Here is a 20,798-nt window from a genome sequence, read left to right on the forward strand (position 1 = left end):
AAAATAAACTGGCAGACAAAGCTTTGAAAGCAACAATTGAGAAAAATTTTAGCTTACAGATTCTACATTAATTCAGCCATACATTATTATAACATTTGACTCAATTAAAGGTGCAACCGAATTTATGGAAAAAAGTGGTGAGTGATGGATCAGGGTGAGATGACCCTCTCTCACCTAAGCTCTTATCAGAAGTAGCCAAAGTCAAGGAAAAACTATTATTTGGATCTCTGCATTTTTTTTCCTTTTTCTTTTCCATGTATGGAAAACTTCCCCCTTAAGGGATGTTACTAAAGCAAATTCTTGCAACATTTGTACTTCAGTATGCTGAAATATGACTCAGAGAAGTGGTTTTGATAAATAATTGTTGTAGATCAGATCTTGTCCATTTTCTGCTAAATAATCTATATAAGCTAAATAATTAATATGCATGACTATTAATCTTCTCAGCAAATCCAGATTAGTTTTTTCATGTGCACTGACCATAATAATAACAGACCTCAGGTTATTAAAGGCTGTTTTTACTTGTATTTCAAAGAAAGCTTGTGAAAATCTTCTAATTATGATTTCCCGGTTATTAGGAAAAATGTTTTATTTGTATTGGAAAAGAAGACTTTGTCAAAGTAACCGGAGAGCTTGTTAATTTGGCTGAGTTTGCAAAAATGAAGTGTTTTAGTAGTTTTAGCATGACAAGAGAACAGCTTCCATTTAAGCTCTTGATCCCTTGTGTTCAGTTCAACCAACCACCATCATTTTGTGGCCAGGTAGACTCTGAAGGTAAAGCTGTGACACAAATGGTAGTTGAAGCCTATAGAATTTGAACCAAGGCTTTAAGAACCAAAATTACTTTTGGCAGAATTCTTAAGAATTCTTGGCTGCACTATCTGTAAGCTGTGAGAGTATCACAGTCAAAACTTTCTGAGCAACTCAGGAATCTGCCATTTGCTCAGTTTTAAGTTACTGATAGCAGATTGGGATTTATAACAATAATACCAAGAGGCTGAAATTTGTGGTATAAGTATGCAAGGTCCTGCACAAAGCTGGATTAAGATGTGTGCCCTTCATAGTCTAGCAGGGGAAGCCAGTTGTGTCCTGGGGTAGATGAGTATAACAAGAAACTATTTCAGCAGAAAGCATATTAGGGTTAATATTTTCATTCTCTGAAGTCCTTAAGGGATTGCTGGGGGGTTTAGTGAAGGAACAAACAAAAGAAGGGAGCAAGAGAAGTGGAATAAACATAAAGGGAACACAGGCTCATGGACTGTCCAAAGCAAGAGTTATAGGAAGAAGGGACACCTCCCCTATTTCATTTGTTTTCACAGTCCACTGGACTTCTTTGGAATTTGGTGTCTTGAGTATTCAGGTTCCTGGTTTTGGACTCCTAAGTTTGAAACTTAGAGGATACTTTTGTCAGGGAATATTTTATTTGCATTAAGATCTGACTTGAATTCATGGAAATAAGAGGAAGTTGAGCTACTCTATAGAGTCTGGAAAAACTTCTGCAAACAAAGAGTTCCTAAGCATGATTTGCAGCATAAAACATTTTAATAGATGCCAGTGTGCCATAGGAATTCATTATGTTCTGAAAGTCAGGCCTTTGGAGTCGCTGTAAGTCTTGCATTTCAATGACAGTAATTTTCAAAGTTTGCGAGCTGTTGTAAGCTTTTCCTTTGGTGCATTAAAAAAAAAAATTGCCGAGGGCAGAGCCCAAAGAAACTCAATTGTGCCTTGCAAGTAGTTGAGATCCAGTTTACTACATGTCCAGCTCATTGCTGGACTTTGTTGCCATAGCCTTGGGGAATCACTGCCATTTTACTTCTTCGAGTACTTCCAAGTGCTCTCCATTCCCTTGGCAAATCTCCTAGCTTCCTGCCCTGATGAAATTTGGATATGTGGCATGTTGGGTTCAGAGGTTTCAGCTTTCCAGCCATAGCTTGAATGTAGATGAAAACACAGAGATCTCAATGTCCTGTTTAAACAGGCTTAACTTAAACTTTAACAGTAAATATCTAACTGTGCTTTTTATCCTTAGGAGCTGAATCTCTGAAATGGAAACACTTCTGAATTACGCTTCATTTAATTAATATCCTCTGAGGTTTCCATTTCAGCAGAAAGAGACAGGGCCCAGCTGCTAAAAATAATGTAATGATTTTGCTGAGGATGTTGAAACATGCTTTATAAATTGCATCTCTGCTACATAAAGTCACTACTCAGCTTGCACAGGCTGAGTAAAGAGTAGTCTGCATTACAGTCTTGTCCTTCTCAAAGATGGCTATGTTGCATGTCAGGTACTTATTTCAGAAGCTAGAACAGAGCTTGAACTAGCCTTGGTTTACTGGGGCAATGCACATAACTAGTGTATTTAGTGTTGCCCATAGGAAAAGCAGATAGTAGCATCATGAGCAAACTTATGGGAAGAATCCTATAGCATCAGCTTCTGTGTCTTCTTTAAGCATAGTGACTAGTTCTAACTTACACTAATATGTCACTACGATAAATTTCCAGTCAGTTAATAGGGAACCCTAATAATGAATTTTGAATATGTAATGTGTTCTGCAGTCCTATCACTGAACTACAGTTATGCAATTTGAAATAAGCATCCTCAGGTAGAATTTTTTTGGTGACTTAAGGAGAGGTTAGCAGGATATGGCTGTATGAGGTATTTCCTTACAAAGCCATATAAATGTACCAGTCACCTGAGTGATAACATTGCTGCTTTCCTTGTGGCTGTAAAAATTTTTAATGCTTTCAAAATATAAGGTGACTTGAAATTTAGACAAGAATTTGTAAAAATCAACACAGTAATTTGCAGAGTCACTTTACTATACTTTTTGTATTGCCCAGGGTGAAAATGATTAAATTTTACCTTCTGAGCCACTGTATGTAGCAGCTACTTAGGCACTGTATGTGCATAAGAGCAATGACTCAAATACTGAACTGGGCTCCCGTGAACTATCAAATCCAATATCTTGGTGGTGTCACCGAGTCCTTTCAGAACTTGGAAATGATATATATATATATATATATTTTAATTTTTTTTTCACTTGCCTCAGTTTCAAAGAAATAGTTTCTCAGAACAGTAATTCTAGGAATTTGGACTTCTGCACTGCTTACATGCTTCTGGTTAATGTAGTTTCCTGATGTACTACATAGGGCACAATATCTGTATCTGCTCCTGACTGGAGATAAATAGGGAGAAATAACCTCACTCACAGAGCGTGACTGTTCCAGGCAGACAGGCCTAATTTGTACTGTCAAATCTGATATTCCTAGAAAGTTTCTGAGAAATCTCATTTGGCTGTTCTGGAGCAGAGAGTACTTTTGGCTCCTGTATTTTTGTTCCTGTAGTCCTCTTGATAAGCCTTACACCAATCATGAGGTTAGGAGCCATCATCATTCCAGCTTCTGTTCTGTTGATAAGCTCTACAGTAGCTAACTGTGTAGTGCCTTTTTCCCCTTCTTAAATAGACTATCCCAGCTTGGACTTGGCCGGTGGCAGGTCCATCTTGGAGAGGGCTGGCATTGGCTCTGTTGGACATGGGAGAAGCTTCAGACAACTTCTCACAGCAGCCACTGCTGTAGCCTCTCTTCCTTAGAAAACCTGGCCATGCAAACACAACATAACGTATGTGTTCCATTTGCCTTGCCTGAACATCCTCAATTCATTTGTGTGAAGGGCCTAAACTGGTTAAAATTTATTCTCCAGCTCAAAATAATTTGGAAGATCATTTGCAGAGAGTACCAGAAACTCCAGCACGGAGTTTCTGCTGAAACCCTTCTCCATGAGATTTTTTTCCTCATGGAAAAGATTAATACATTTGCAGGTTTTCATTCAGAAATAAGCACAGAAACCTGAGTCTGTAATGTTTACAGTTCAAGTTTAGATTCAGAAAGGATTGTTGCTCAAAAGAGAATACTGCATATTCCTTAATACTGATAAGAATCTAGCAAATAATAAATTATTGTAATTTCAGTTCTTATTATAATTAATAATTTCAGCAAACTTCAGCTAACTATGCTCCCATAAAAGCCAAGTCTTTGTATTTACTATTAAGAGGAAGCTTAAAACAGAAAAAGAAAACATGATTGGCAATCTCAGAAACTGTGTTCAGCTAACCCCGGAGAATATGACTTTCCTGCAAGGAATGCTCTATGTTAACAATGTTCCAAGTGTTAATTAAGGCTACAGAAAGATAGACATGTGCAGCCAATGGATGGGTTGCAAACTTGGCATAAATGGTATAGATAAGCTGTTGGTGAGATTCTGAAACTCATTGTGTTTGTGTACAAAACAACTTCCTGCTCTTCCCCTTTTCCAAATATTTTCCTTGAGAATGTATAATAATATGAAGTTAATGACTGGGTGCTGGTGCTATATCAGACTAGTATTTCAAGTATCTGTAAAAATCAAACATCCTTAGAGGGCAGCAGAACTGTATTGGGGGCTATTATACTTCTACAAAAACATTTGTGGTCTACATTGTGAGATCTGTCAGAACCAAATAATGCAAGACTTCAGTCAGAGTATCACAAAAACATAGAGTAGTTTAGATTAGAAGGGACCTTTAAGACCATCTAGTTCCAGCCCCTCTGCCGTTGGCAGGGACACTTTTCCCTGTACCAGGTTGCTCAGAGCTCTGTCCAACCTGGCCTTGAACACCTTCAGGAATGGGCATCCACAGCTTCTCTGGGCAACCTCTTCCAGAGCTGCACCACCCTCATAGTAAATAACTTCTTAACATCTGATTTAGACCTACTCTCAGTTTTCCAAGCCATTCCCTTTTTTCTGTCACTGCATGCTCTTTGTAGATAGTCTCATCCAATCTTTCCTTTAAGTTCCCTTCAGGTTCTGGAAGGCCACAATTAGGTTACCCTGAAGTCTTCTCTTTTCCTGGCTGAACAATTCAAATTCTCTCAGCCTTTCCTTGTAGGATAATTGCTTCATCCCTCTAATGATCTTGTTGGATCTCCTCTGGACTCACCCCAGCAGGTCCATGTCCTCCCTCTGGTGGGGGCCCCATAGCTGGCTGCAGCGCTGTGGGTGAGGTCTCTCCAGAGTGGAGTAGAGTGGCAGAGGAGGGGCAGAATCACCTCCCTTGACTGTCTAATCATGTCTCTTTTGATGCAGCCCAGGATGCGTTTAACTTTCTGGGCCATGCCCAGCTTTGGCTCTCTGGATCATGTCCAGCCTCTCCTCCCCCAGCACCCCCGAGTCCCTCTCAGCAGGGCTGCTCTCCATCTGTCCATCCCCAGCCTGTGCTGATACCAGGGTTTGCCCCAACCCAGGTGCAGCACCCTGCCCTTGGCCTTGTCACACCCTGTGAGATTCCCATGGACCCCCTGCTCAGGCCTGTCCAGGTCCCTCTGGATGGCATCCTGTGCTCCAGGTGTGTCAGCTGCACCACTCAGCTTGGTGTCACCTGCAAACATGCTGAGGGTGCAGCAGATCCCTTCATCCATGGCATTAATGAAAATATTAAATAACATCAGCCCCAATATGGACAATTACTATCCGTGAGTGTCCTTGTGACTTCTGTGCTCTATCTGTACTACCAAATAAGGCAGGTGGGAGAGAAAGGGCAAGGGGTAGATGGTACCCCACTTTCTCCTCATTTTACAGATTTGGGATCAAGCCATACACGGAAAATTGAGTAGGTGACAAAGTTTCCATGAGAAGACAGTAGCAGAAGTCCAGGTAGGATGCAGGTAATCTCATTTCTTCTCCCCTCGCCCCTCTGTTAAACATGTCAATAGCTGAGAGAAAACATGGTGGGGTTTATAGCACATTGTTTGTCAGTGGGAAGTACAGTGAATTTGTAAAACCTAAAAAAACCCCTTTGACCTTCATGGAGGGCATATTCAAAAATGGCTATCTCATTATATAGAAAAAAGGTTTAAAACTTGTCTTTGACGGTAAAGAAACGAGATCTGCAGCAAGCAAAGAGGTAAGCCAGGGTTCTGCAGATCAGATACTTTTGCCTGCCTGCAATGTTTGAAAGGAAGGTCGCTCTCCCTCTTCTCACCTGAATTTTTCTCAGATAGGAAAAATTAGCTCCAAAATAGCAGTGAGAGTACTTCAGAAGCTTGGAATGTTTACTTGCTTTACTTTGCTTTACATTTTTATTTATAATTATTCACAAAGAAAATCTTTGACAGAATTTAAACAAAAAATGCCCATATTGAATTTAATGCACATTCTAGATTTAGACATGAACCCTGCTTACCTCGTCCTTTCAGTTTCATAGCTAAAGATGCCTTGCTGCTTCATCCTTCCGTGTCTTTTTCTCCATATTCCTTGCCTGACACAGTTTCTTGGATGCATATTATTTCTTTCCTCCCTCAGCCTCAACAATTTTAAATCACAAAATATTTTTTTCTTTGCTGAAGAGTCACATAATGATACTTACCTTTTTCTCTTTATATCTTTCTTTAGCTTGTTGCAAAACTCTAATCATATATATAGCAGCTTAAGAAAAACAACATGGGGAGAAAGAAACCAGGGAAGAGAGAATACTACAAAACAACTCTAAGGAGACAGGGTTTTCTTGTTATTTCTAAAAAAATCTAAATGCATCCACTACTTAGCTATTATTTGCTATGGGGAAAAAAGTCCTTTATTAAACATGAAAACTAAAGTTTCAACTACATTCTTAAAATACAGTGGGCTATAAATAGAATGTGAATAGTTCGACTGGGCAGCATTATAATATAATTTTCTTCTATTATATAAGAGAGATGGGGATGACCTTCATCACTCACTGTAAGCTCTCTCATGAATTATGAGTCATTCAACTATTAGTGGAATTAAAATCTATAACACTGCCAGTCATTGTCCTGTATCCCTATGGAACTCTTCCTTTTGCTGTCAACATGAGGATGTCTGCAGTCTCTGTACATATCATGCCAATGATATGTTTATAGCCCAAGCAAAGGAATAGTGATTTAGTTTTAAGCTGTTTCTACAGCTTTTTCATATTTATATTGAGAATATTTATTGTTTTCTTGATGAATTGTTGTCAACTATAGCATGAAAGAATGACGTGTGTAGTTTTTTTTTCCTTTTTCTATGCTTTAGCAATTTTATACCATCTCTACATGATTCCACAGTTCAGGAGTAGCAATGCAAATTAGTTGTCTATGGACTAAGAGTCCTGGTAAGAAGCCACTGGTAAGCACATGTATGTAAGAATGTCTTAAACTTTAGCACACATATACTATGTGCAATCACCTGACCAAAGAGAAGAGGACTGTGGCAGGAGACCAAGCTCAAATCAGGGTGTCAAAAACAATTCCTAGTTCCCCAAGCTGTGTTTGAGTTGCTTTGAGGGCTCTTTTGTTTGTTTTCCATAATTTAGCTCTGAACTAAGTGCTTGGGAATTTACTGTAATTCTTAACAGAACTGATCTGAAACAACCTTTTACAAGGCTGAGAATATACTGGTTGCATCAGCCTTTCATGTGTAAACATCCTAACTCATGTTTATGACTGCCTTGACTCCTCACTTGAGGAAACCCAAGACCTTTCGTCAGTACACTGTGCAAGTGAAGGCTTCCTTCACACCCACTGGAAAAGAGGTAACATTTGGCAAAACTAGTTCTTCTCTTTTCAAATTAGTTCCCTTTTGCTTAGAACTCAGCTACCCTTACCTGTCTTTGCAGCTGGCCACTAGTGTGTTAGCCCTGTTTCTCATGTGCAGATGGAGTGATGTCACTTTCAGATGGTAGTAGGTGTCTAAAACAGGTATGTCAAGGTATAAAAGTGTTTTTGCTATCTTGGAGAAAAGAAGTACTTTTGTTTTTCAAGATAGGGCTAATGAGCAAACAGAAGCATGTGTTACTGTTGACATTAGATGCTGTACTGAGAATGATGAACTCAGTGAAAGCAAAACCACCTCTTTGTCAACAACTAAATATAGAGGCCCAATTCCTCTTAATTAGTCTTTCTAATATGGATTGACATGATCAGACACAATAGAGCTGAAAAATAAATTCTTTTTATTTTACAGTATTCATGAATGCACCTAATTCATGGCCAATTAGGTGCTCTGAATTCCAATTTGTATTTGCTACAAATACACTTCCTTTGATGATATTGGGTGTGCAATGGGAGGCACAGTTTCAATTATTGGTGTGATCTGTGATTGATCCATTTTTCACAACAAAGAATTGTTAGCAGGGCCACATGGTGAAGCAGTCAGTGGAAAATTCCCTTTGATAACATTTCTATCTAATTTTGGAGCACTGCCACTACCACACATGAAATACCAACACGATTGAATTTCTTTTTTCCTGGCATTTAGCAGGACCTATGGGGGTGTGCAGAAATCAATGGGGGATCAGGAGTCTGGAAAATTGCATGCTTGAAGAATTAATGAACTATAATTCTGTATTACATTCTCAATCACATTTTGCTTCCTTTTCATTAATGTAACTAAATTAGTTTTCCATGGGCAGGGTACTTTATAAACTGCAATCATGGTCTTGCTGGGATTAAAATGAAAAAAGAAAAGACCTGTTATAATAGTAGCTATTTTTTCATGCAACATGACAGTTGGAAATTTTTAGTGAAGAACATATCATCTGCAGCACTGACTCCACCTGTCAAAGCAATTTTAAGATGACTTAACCAGAAGTTCTACTAGATCTGGGAGGTGTTGCGATGGAAGCAGCAACTCCAAAGACATTCCAAATAATTTTTTTTTCCCCCAAGATGGGCCTTATTCATTATCCAGGGGAGCAGGGAGAGGAAGTGCCACAGTCTTTACTTTTCTCTGAAGGCTGTATCTGAGATAACTAGTGTTTCTAGTGCTGTGTAGAGAAAGTTCTTCTGCTCATGGAACTGTGTTATGCTAGGATAGAATTGTGGGTGACTCCTCTCCCTGCTGTGTCCCATGGGCCATCTGTAATCTTGCCCTTTATGATTTAAACTTGTAACTGAATAAAGTGTTGGGATGAAATTGTAATTAAAATCAAGAATATTCTATGGTTTAATGACAACTTTGATGTGAGAATGCATAAAAAGAATGTCCTAGTACTCAAGATATGTTATCATCTTCAAAGAGTTCCTCAAACATGACAAATCAGAGTGAGACTGTAAACAAAAATCAGGCTCTAGGACTGTGATTGACAGAGGGAGAAAGTTCTTTTTGAAGTCAGGTACAGTGTTACAAAAAAAAAAAAAGGAGTTGCTCAAACTTTGCAAAATAGATTTAAAAGGAATTCCAAACAACTTAAGTTTTCTGGTATAACTGATATCTTCCTGGATTATGTCAGCATTCTTAGCCACTGTATTCTTGAGGGGTTTATTCCTCTTTATGATAATTTATATGCATATGGTATATGAGAATGCAGTGGAATAAAATCCCCAAATCCTTACTGTTTTGTTTTAACAGTAAGATAGCTCCAGTATATTGAACTACTCCGGTATGCTACTCTGGTATATTGAACTAATCTGTTGTCACATGAAAACCAAAACAAACACTTTTTGGTTCTTAAATGCAAGAGATGGGACTTTAGAATTTGCATCAGAGATGAACCCTTTTCAAGGCTAGTCCAGAAAATTGAGTCCTTGATAGCAAATACTGCATGTAGTACAGTGAACTTTCATTTAGTCCTATTGAATAAGGCCTTTTCCTCCTTCCATATTTACTAAAATTAGATAACCTAGACATCATCTTAATACTACTGTATATTCTGTTATCTGAGCATAAATCTGAATAGTTGAAACATGACCTTTTATGTAAAAGCCAGACATAATATCCTTGAAATTGTATTGACATATGCAAAGGCATATTGGAGTCTGACTGTTCCAAATGTACTCATGAAAAAAACCCAAATATTGAAGATTTATCTGTTTAAGCAGCTTCCAAGTCTCCTAAAGCACTTACTCAGTGATCTGTTGCTGAAATGCTTTTTTCTTTCAGTTGTTTGTTTGCACTTTATTTATACTGTATATGGGGCTGGGATGTGGATGGCTCAGGAGGTTAGTGTTAGGCTGGAAAGGCTGTTGCCATTGAAATGGGATCTCAAATTTAGGCTGAGTCAGGAGTGACTGAACATTTTGGAAGATATTGGCTGCTCATTAATCTCTGTAGCCATACCCAGTGACAAAACCCAATTAGCACTGGGACAGATTATTGCAATTGGGAATCTCTGTTAATTGGCAGTCTTAGCTAGGTGCCAGATAGTATTCTGTCACAGAAAACCTTCCAGTGTGGAGACAGCTAAGTTCTAAATATACACAGCTTCCAATCTGTGGTGTTGACTTCTTGACAAGCGAGGACTTTGGTTTGTATTGACCTGGATAAAGCAGTTTATGACAGAAAATATTTATGGACTGTGTTTTGCTCTGTGTCTCTCTAAGTTTGTGAGTGCAGGCTTTTCTAAGAGGAGGATTTGATGATTAACATTTAAGTCTTGAAGTGAGTAATATAAAATGGTAGCAACACTCCTCCCCCCCACCATGGTTCTTTGTTGAGTGTAGCTTGACTACATTAGAGCTTGGCCCTGTTGCTGGATGAAAGAGAACTGCTATCTTTCTAATTGGCAATTTTATAACACTTTCAGTCTTCAAAAAGTCCTATTATACAGAAATTCTCTAATAATATGAATCAGACAGTTCTCCTTTTCTTCTTTTTGTACCAGTGGATAATTTGCTAATGATCTTACTTTACTCTTCAGGGAGCAGAGTTTTCTCAGTGTTCCCAAGAGAAAAGGATATAATAGCTGAAACTCTTGGCACAGTTAAGGAAATGAGTGATCCCAAGGTATATGGAAGGTATTTGGGAGAGCAAATGTCATGTCAAGGGGAGCTAGGCATATACAGCTCTTACTTTCAAAATGCCTCTGATTCTGTGTCTACTTTATTAGAATGAGGCCTCAGCAAAAAAAGTTTAAAATTTTGAGTTGAAAAATGGGTAACAAATATGGAAATAAGAAGGCTGATTGGCACAAGTGAAAATATAAAGCCTTTTGCTAACTTTCTTTTATAGGGTAATATTTCATTTTCCATGCTTTTCTAGTACAGCATCAAACAGGACTTCATTATCAATGTTAATATTCCATATAGTCCACTGATAGACCATAGCCACTGGCCAAGCAAAACTTCAATCAGTTTTTCTTCTCTTGTCAGCTTATACCTCTGACTGAGCAGCTGCAAGATGATTCATCCAAGAAGATTTCACCATTGGACAGGGGGAAATTATTTCTCTCTGCTTTTCCCATACTAATAAGATAATTTCAGTTGTAGATAATTTTGCAGCGCTTCTGAGCCATGCTATGCCTATTTGAAAACAGAAATCTTTTTATCCAAATGTCAAGAAATTTTTCCATTAAATCAGTGCTTTTGCTTTGTAAGACACATTTCTGCTGCGGTTTCCTGTTTAACAGAGTTGCAACAGTCACATTTTGTCCCATTACAGAGCATGTTTCTATGTGAATTAATTATCAGCATTAGCTGTGAGAATTAAAACAAAATTCTGTGTATAAAAAACATCTATATTCTGAAACCGACTGGCACATGCTTAAGATGTCATTTGCCTAAAAATTAGTGGTGAGAAGTGTTTTGGATTTCCTTTCTTTGCTGCAAAATCCTGAAAGGAGTAATGGCTTATTCAGCCTGGATGCATGGATGCACCAATGGTTCCAATGCATGCAGTCTGTGAGGAGTGAGACATTCTTCAAGACCTGCAGTGTGCTTCCATACATGCTTACGATGAGGCTTTCTTATGTAACTCCACCCCAACTTTGCATGCAATCATAACAAAACCAGAAGAATGTATTTCTTTGTTTATTGACATCAGGTAAAGCATTTCATCCCAAGTAATACTTCTTGTGTTACAGATTCATCAGCTAGTTTGCAAATAAATACAGAGAAGCTGCTTTTGTTGTCACTTAACCAATACTGATGTGACGTTCAGGGCTTGTTTTTCCTGAATAATCAAGGAGTTCATCTGAATGCATTCCACTTGCGCATGTGATATTGCTCTTACACTTGTAAGGCTTATAGATTCACAGATAAATTTTTCTGAAAAGAGGAGCACAGGCTCCTCTTTCTTTGATTCATATCTGTTACTTTGACCAAAATAACACTTGTTTTTCCAACTCGTCACCAATAAATACATTCCACTTTCCCGAAGAAGTGTATGCCCTCCAGTGTCTTAATGCAACATAATTAAGTAGCCAGTATGAAGATTAACATCAAATCTTGACAGCAGCTCTTCTCCTTCAGCCTCTGAGTGGACATGCACTATTGGTTCTCTGGAGTTTGCAGCTTTAGCCAACCACATGTTATATTGTACTGGCCAGGTGATCCCAAGTGTTCAGTGGGGTCACTTCTGTTCTGCCAGGCCAGCTGGCAGCCGGGCAGCACATTCCCCAGTGGTAAGGGAACTTCCAGGTTGCAGTCCTTTCTTTTCTTTTCCTTTTCGTGAGTTATCTGTGGCTTTCTGAGTGAGTAGCAGTAGATAAGACACAGACTGCAAGCCAACCTTTTCTCAGTACTGTAACATAATTTTCATTGATCTTCCTCTGATCTCTCAGACACCTCTGAGGTCCCACTGGCTCCTGGCTGCTCACAAGAAAAAGGCCAGAGTTTATACTGATTTAGAAAGAAACACACTGAGCAGTGGAAGATTGTAAAGGTTTGGCATTTCTCAGTCCTGCAGCACAACTACTCAGATGATTATCTTGGAATTCATAGTGGAGTTGAATTTTTTTTTTAACCAATAGAGACTTACGACTTAATTTGTGGTGCACAAAGCAGCAAAATTTACACTTGCTGCAATATTGCAGCAGGAGTATTGGTTGTTTTTATCATCATAAGTACTGATAATGTACATCAGGGATGCCTGTTTAGAGATACTGTTGATAGAAAATCAGATTGATTCATCATAGCAAAAATTTCTAATGAGGTTTTGTCAAGGACCTGTAAAGCTTTTAAAAACCAGTACGCTCATTATAGAGTTGTAGAGTTATTCCAAAGAAATTTTTAAAACAATTATTTAGCATGTAAATAAAATACCCAGAGTGCATCCCATGTACTCCCATCATGTATAAGAAAAACACAACTCAAAACCAAATGTGGGTGACTGCGCTATACCTTGTAGTTTATGCAGGTGTTCCCCACACACTGATATTTTTATCACCTTGAAATGTGGAACAAAGTGTTCTCAATGGATGAGGAAGTCTCAGGGTTTTAAAAAGTTTGTCTTTGAATAGGTTTCACAGAATACTTGGTAAGAATATGTCTATCTAGCCACACATTATTATTCTCAGAAAAGAGATTCCTTACTTTATTGTAGCTCACAGTTTATTTTCTTAGCCAGTTTACACTTCCTCCTATGAAAAAAGCAAATGACATAAAAATGGGAGGTAACAGGGACTGTGGGCAGAATTTTGACATATTTCTCGTGTTTCTCAGTGGTCACATCACACCTCTCCTTCATATCTGCGTCCTAGAGGATGCCAGGTCAACTGCTGATGTACTTCAAGAGTTTGAGTCTTAATTTGTTACTTCAGCTTTTAGTTTTAAAGATTCAACCTTTGAAGAAAGGTTGAACCTTGCTTTGGCCGGAGTGGCCAGTACACTGAGAGTTTATTTGTTGTTCAAACTCATGGTGGAGGGTGATTAGAGCTTTTTGTTTCTGAAGGCAGTTTGCACATGTTGTGCCTCCCTTTGTGTTGGTTCTGTAGGCTCCTTTCAGTCAGCTTGATGCTCAGATAGGAATGCTACTTCTGGTATAAAACACAGTGATAAGGCAGTGATCTGATGGGGAACAACTCAGTTTTACTCCTGTTTGACTTCATACTCCAGTATTCCCTAACTGTTAACAGCACTCATACTCTGGGACCTATTCTTTAGCACAGTTTACTGTGTACCAAATGGAAGTGAACATATCATAAAGTTCTCTGCATCTCTGCTACGTCCGTGAGTACAGGTCTTTAGAACATGCTTTGGTGGATTTCAGATCTAGTGAGTGCATTAAAAACCATTCTATGATAAATCATTATTGTAAAGTTTAGTCAGTGGAAGTTGTTGGTTTAAAAGACGCACTTCCCAAAGGAATTTCCAGGAGAAGGAGAATGTGTTGTGTTTCACGCTCATGATTTAAGCATTTGTTTGGAAACTCAGTTGTTTTCCTTGATGATTAGAGAGGAGCCTGCAGTCAGTTATGTAGAGATTCAGAGGTGCTGGTATAAATCAACAGGAACTCCACAGGATAGGGAAGCCCTTCTAACCTAAAATTGGTGTCACCAAAAGCATAAGCAAGGACCCGAGTAAATATTTAATGTTTTTATATACCCCTAGAGAAAAAAATCTATTTTATAAGGCAACCTGCACTACTCAAAGGGTTAAGATCTTATTATATGAACTGGGACCTAATTATTTTCTTCATATTAGGGGCAGTTTAAACAGATGTCAGATTACCTGTCGTGTTTTGTGACAAAATGAGTCGTTACTATGTAGGCAGTAAATTGGGATAAGCAGTACCTCTGCTGCTGTTAGGCCCAAAATCATTAGCCAAGTATTTTTATGGAAACAATTCAAAACTTCATTGCCATTAATTCTGCAAATTCAAGTGTCAGTAATGAAAATAATTCTGTGAAACCTAGAAACACCAGGGATATCATTCTTTCTTTGAATGAATACAGCACTTTTCTCTGTGTGAATTTTCCTCTGTTTTGTTGTTGTTAATAAACAGACATTGATGAGTGCTCGGATGGCTTTGTTCAGTGCGACAGCCGTGCTAACTGCATTAACCTGCCCGGCTGGTACCACTGCGAATGCAGAGATGGCTACCATGACAATGGGATGTTTTCACCAAGTGGAGAATCCTGTGAAGGTCAGTGTCTAAAAAAGGTGGGGTACTGTTATGGTTCCCATGAAAGTGTACAGAAAATGTCTAGTGTTTCAGATTGTTTTGGTCAAGCATTGTCTTAAAAACTGCAGTGAAATTTAAACCTTGACCCAAAAGAATTACAGTCTAAATAAGCATCATCATCAAAGGCAAAAGAATAAAAACATGAATATTCCTAGAACGTGGAGCATTAGTGGAGCATTTCTGTGTTTTACTAACATAATATGTAAAGTCAGGCATGGTGATTGAAATGCAATTTCTCTGGCCTTACATCTGGTTCTGTGCTTGTCCCTTGCATAAGTGATTTCCTGTGGGCCGGTAGCATGCACTGTAATCTGTCACTCCACCGTAATCTGTTTGTATGTCAGATTCTTTGTGTATAGGAAATGGGCCTCAATCCAGACCTCATTTCTTCCACTCTGTTTTCCTCATACACTGAAATAGTTCTTGATAAAAATATTTCCCACTGCAGAAAATGATTATGTATCCCTGGGACCCTTACCTATACCTTGGACATACTGTGATGTTTCTCCTGTGTAATGGCTAACTGCTTCTAGAAGGCAGCAATTTGCAGACCTGCATCACAAACTAGGGAGCTCAGTGGATGTAGGGCTGGCACAAGGTGTAGGGGACAAGAGAGTGACAAGGGGGACAAGGGGATGGAAAGGTTTTCTGTGTTCATGAATGACGTTAGAGAGAACAGCAGATTAATAAGAACACAATTACTTTCAGATTCAGATCTCTTAGTATGGAATGTTATTCATTAAGATATCTTAATAACATCTTATAATGTTATTCATTAAGATATCATAAGATATTTCATGCTGCTGCTCTTAAATAACAGAGCAAGCCAGTCTTTTTTTGCCATGCACTTCTCAGGGCAAAATTATCACTCTTACTCCCTTCTTTCTCTGAGTGCTGAAATATTCAGTGCTCACACAGTAAGCTTTCTTATTGCTGTTTAAACTCACATTGGTGGGCTGCATCAGTCCCAAAGGGAAGCAATTGAATTAATTTCTCTAAGGCAGACACACAGACAGTTCTCCAGGAGTGAGAATGACCTTTCTGGTATACCCATCATCAATACTTTATTTCAACACATTTTCATCACAGCTGAAAGCCTGTATTCCCAGAAGGAATCAGCAATTTAAGGCAACCACTGCTTTCATAAGTTGAGCTTTCTTTATCAAGAACTAACTAAATGTCAGTGTTAGCTGGCCAGGAGTTAGGACAGGAAGGTGCAAAGAATAAGTTGTGATCCCTCTGATTATAACATTGCACTTCTGTCACTCGTGGCACAGGAAATAAATAGTCCAGCCAGGCATTTATGGAAATATTCTCAATATCCCAAGTTTTATCTTCAATGTCAGTATAACACTTACCTGGTGGGTTGAAGATAGTGGTTTGGCACATGCTATCTCAAGAGAAATACACGATACAGTGACTGTGTTACGATGTGTTCAAACAAGTATCAATTAAGCAGCAAATTCTAAACAAATGAAAAGCCAAGGGAAAAGAAATGTGGGATTGCTACATGTGTACTGAAGCTGCAATTATTAGACTGTTTTGACCTTTTCTACAAAGAGCCAGCAGCTCTTTATTAAATGTACACAGAGGATAACAAGTAATTAGAATTAAATCACAGATGCCAGAAAACTATCTTCATTGCTGACAACCCTAGTGACTAACAGTGGAACACTTTCAGTTTGATTGATTGCAGCTCCAAACATTGGGATCCTTAGCAACTTGAGATCACAGAATTACAGAATGTCTTGGATCGAAAGATACCTTAAAGATCACATAGTTCCAACCCTCCTGGGCAAGGACACATCTCCCTAGACCAGATTGCTCCAGCCTGGCTTTGATGGGGAGGAAGGCTAGATATTTGATTAGTTTTACCACATCATTTTTTATTGGATTGTATCTTGTGACATGTTGTCTCAGATAAAAATAAAACCAGAAGGGGAATGAAGAGACAACCTAAAATCCATTGCAATGTGGGAAGTTGAACTTGCAGTAGCACAACATCATTGTGCAGAAGCAATCGTCTTCTCTGCTGTCAGCTCTTTCCCCTGCAGGACATTTCCCTACTGGATTTAAAGACAAAAGAAAATGGATTGCTTTTGATAGTTCTTCAGTAACCCCTAGTTAGATGTGATTAGATTGAGCTGTTGGAGGGTGGTCTTTTAGACAGTCACTTTAATGGGGCAGCAGCTTCCAGCCTATACTAATCTCTAATTTCAAATCACAGTTCTCCAATTCTCATCTTCAACTCTATCCAGGACCAGCATCCTCTGAAACTTTCTGTCTTGTGCAAGTGCTTCAGCTTGCAGAGCTGTAGAAGGAGGAACAGTGTGAACTACTTCAAAGTAGTGTTTTATATAGAGTGCATAATAGGCTTGACTTGACTCATCTTTTGTAAGTTTTAGAGTTGTCTTGAAGTAAGTCCCTTCTTCTAGAGGAAAAAACCTTTAAAAGCCAAGGAAGATTTTCTTTCTTGATTGTTCTACATAGCCTTCCTCAAAGCTGGGTCTCTTTATGTCCCCTGCACATGTGCTGATAATACTGCACAAAGCGTTTCAGTGGTCGGTGTAATCAGTTCTTTGTTTTCTTCAGCAAAGACTCAAATTTTAAAAATCCATGTGGAAACACCTCTGTTAAAATCACAGATACATGAGAGCATTTCCTTAAAAGCCTTATTTTAACAGAATTCCAATGCACCTATCCCTTTTAGGACATCATGCTAAATATTCCTACCTAGAGCTGGGCTCCTTGGTAGCGCTGGACTTTGTCTGTGCTTGATAATGAAATAATAGTTACTGAATTGCCTATTTTACACATCTATTGACCTTGGCTACTGCTGCTTCCTTGGCACACTGAGAATATTGAATATTTTGACTAATGTACTTGAATGCAAAAATTCATGATCTCATTTTATTGTACCTACAGGCAATGGAAGACCTAGAGATCTCTTTGTTAATAGTTTTGATTCACATTATACCCCCAGGTAGACCTATGGTGTCTGTAAAAATTACTGAGAGAAATTATGGGAAATGCAGCTGTAGGGCTTCAACCTCTTAGCAACTCTTGCTGTTTTTCCCTTGGAAATAAAATTATGTTATGCCTTGTTATATTTCCAGAAATGTGAATATAAGCCATGTAGTTCTTGAGACTGTATGGCTTTGGGAAGTCTTAAATTTTATATATGTAAATATAGCACTCAGTATGGTATATTAACTTGTATCTTCCTCTTTGCCCCTGACAGCTTTTCTTTATAGTTTCTTTAAACAGTCTTACTGGTACTGAAGGTTGTCTCTTATGTACCATTTCATAAAGAAAGTTGGGCTAAGGGAGTAGATATTGCATCCTCAGGCTTCATTGCAGTAAAAAAAAACCTAGAAGAACTGAGGGCAAAATCCTAAAATAAGAAAGTTCAGGCCCCATTAATGTTTGCCCTGCAGTTCTGTGTAACATCCTTATTCCTTTGAATTTGTCCTTTGCAATGTCTGAAAGCTTCCATAATCAGTTGAAGAGGGAGGCTATATTGGTTTGTACCAGAATAGCGCAGGTTATGCCTCAGCAGTTGTTTGTCACACATCCACATCCAAAGAAAGCTCACCTAATTAAGGCAGCCCCTTAGGACTTACCAAGAGTATCTGTCAAGTACCAGCTGTTGTTAGTATAGAATGTGAGATCAATGTGCCTTCACTCTCAGCAGGTACTACATTCTTTAAATGAGACAGATGCAAATGAAAGATTTGGATAGATCAATCCAGAATGCCCAATTCATAAAAGAATCTTTTTTTTTGGTTGTAAGGGTCTATCCATATGTGAACTCCCATTTGGGTTTTCTGTTCTAAAGTATCTTATGAGTTTTTTCTGCCATCCTGTTCCAGAATTAGAATCACTTACTTCTCTGTGTGACAGAGCAGCCAGCCTGACAGCACAGAGGCTGAGGCTCCACTTGAAGTCTGTTTTCAACAATCCAGGATAATGAGGGATGGAGGCATATTACAAGCCTCAGTATGCTCCCCAGCCTTACTGACTGAGCAAAGTCCAAAATGGTCACTTCAGCATCTATGTCTTTGGATCTGGAAGGCAGAGGAATTGCTGGCTATCGGGATGTCTCAATTTATCTCACACCGGATCCAGTATTTTAACTAGTGCATGAGATTTCTTGAAGTTGAAAAACCACTATCAGTTTGGAGTCCTACACTTAGGTTTATCAGAAGCTTTGTTTTTAACAGCAATTAAGTGAAACAGGAAATAAAAAATCATTAATCTTCAGCAGGAAATCTTACTAGCACTCACAAAGCTCCATCAAAATCCTTTTGCTTTTATTCATGATCATTAAAGGTTAGCAAATAAAGTGACTTCTTTCTTTTTTCCATTTATCCCAAATAGAGTTATAGGCATTAAGGCTTCAGTATTGAATTTGTGAACCCAACTTAAGCATCACCAAACAGAAGGCAGATATGGAGACACATTAGTATTTCAATATTCTGGAGTGTGGGAAGAAAACAAAATTTCCAGATTTTCTCGTCTTTTATAAAAGGACTGATAAAACAGAAACTTGACTCCTATATTTTATAAGACAGCAATTTGAACACACGTTTCACTGTATAGGGAAATGATATTTCTGTCAAGCTGATGTTACCAACATCTGAAGTCTCAGCTCTTCATCTTCCACATCTGGTATGCACTCTCACAGGTGGCTTACATGAACTCAGAAATAAGTTATTCACAATTCACTTGCTCTTTGAAGAATGATTACACCAGTCAATAGATCTACTTGGGACAGAAAAGAACAGAAATAGAATTTTCTGCTCAGACGTTCCCTGGCAAATGCACTCCTTCCTTTTTTGCCTGAAGCAAAAGGTACTCAGGTATCCTGGTACTTTCACCTTGCTGAGCTAATGCTATTCCTCAGAGGAAAGGTAACTGAGAAACTTCAGTGGCTTCAGAGCAAATGAACTGTCCACCCTCCCAAGTCATCTCTTCCAATATTTCTCAGTGATACAAATGTTCCCCTTTTCTTTAAAAAAATGAGTCTAACCAATATCAGAACGATGAGACATTCTGAATCAGAGGCTGCTGGCTGCTCAGGGCCAAGTGAAATGGTGCTTTGTTCCTCTGTGTTTCTTTGACTTCCTCTTCCAAGAAACAGTCAGTGAATCTCTTAAATACAACCTTGGGTCACAACCTGGAGCAATTGAAATTCCCATTTTTATGGAGTTTTCTATGTCTGCAGTCTCACAATTACTGCAGATGGAGTTTAGTCATTCCAAGTACTGTCACCATATTGTATGGCTTTAGTCTGGTATTTTTCCTGTGTAGGCAGTAAATTATTTGTTATAGAATTAACTCCTGGTTTTCTGTAACATGTATTACTACTTCTTCTCCCATGATATTCCTTTGTTATTGCAACATTAGGTTGTAAGAGATGATGTAAGAAGAGGAAAATCCTTAAAAATGAGACAGATGACAGCTGCTTTAATTTTTCGTGTAGGTTAGATAAATAAGAACTGATTCTCAGTTTAGCACTAGATAACTAGTTACATTTCATTTCTGTTGGGTTTTTTTTTATTGAGGCAAACATCCAAGTCTTTTGAGACATAATGTTCTAATGTCCTAACATTCAAGCTGCTTGGTTCTTAAGCAGTGTATTGTAAATAGCCTGAAGTGAACTATTTGTTCTTGAGTGGTTTGTGGGGGACTCTTTTGGTTTTTTTGTTTTAGTTTCTTTTGGGAGGGGGCTGGGGGTTGTTTTGGGTATACAGCATAGAAGAAGTCATAAAATGGCTTTGTGGCTGGATAGAGTGGAATATGCAATCTGTAATCTTACCCATCTCCTCTTTTCAAACACAAAAGATGCACCACCCAGTGTGGCTTGTCCATAGCTGGTTATGGCTGTGAGCACAATTTCAGTAACATGATTCACCAT

The 20,798-nt window shown here is 38.5% G+C and overlaps 1 protein-coding gene across 2 annotated transcripts in view; it reads left to right on the forward strand.

Moving 5' to 3' along the window:
- Nucleotides 1–20,798, forward strand: part of NELL2 (neural EGFL like 2) — a 135,815-nt gene that overhangs the window by 104,923 nt on the left and 10,094 nt on the right. For both annotated transcript variants that reach the window (XM_030959604.1, XM_030959605.1), the window contains exon 16: nt 14,699–14,839. In XM_030959604.1, the coding sequence (XP_030815464.1) occupies nt 14,699–14,839 (141 nt within the window). The remainder of the gene's footprint in view (nt 1–14,698; nt 14,840–20,798) is intronic.

This window comes from Camarhynchus parvulus, chromosome 1A (assembly GCF_901933205.1).
Source record: "Camarhynchus parvulus chromosome 1A, STF_HiC, whole genome shotgun sequence".
Classification (NCBI taxonomy): Eukaryota; Metazoa; Chordata; class Aves; order Passeriformes; family Thraupidae; genus Camarhynchus; species Camarhynchus parvulus.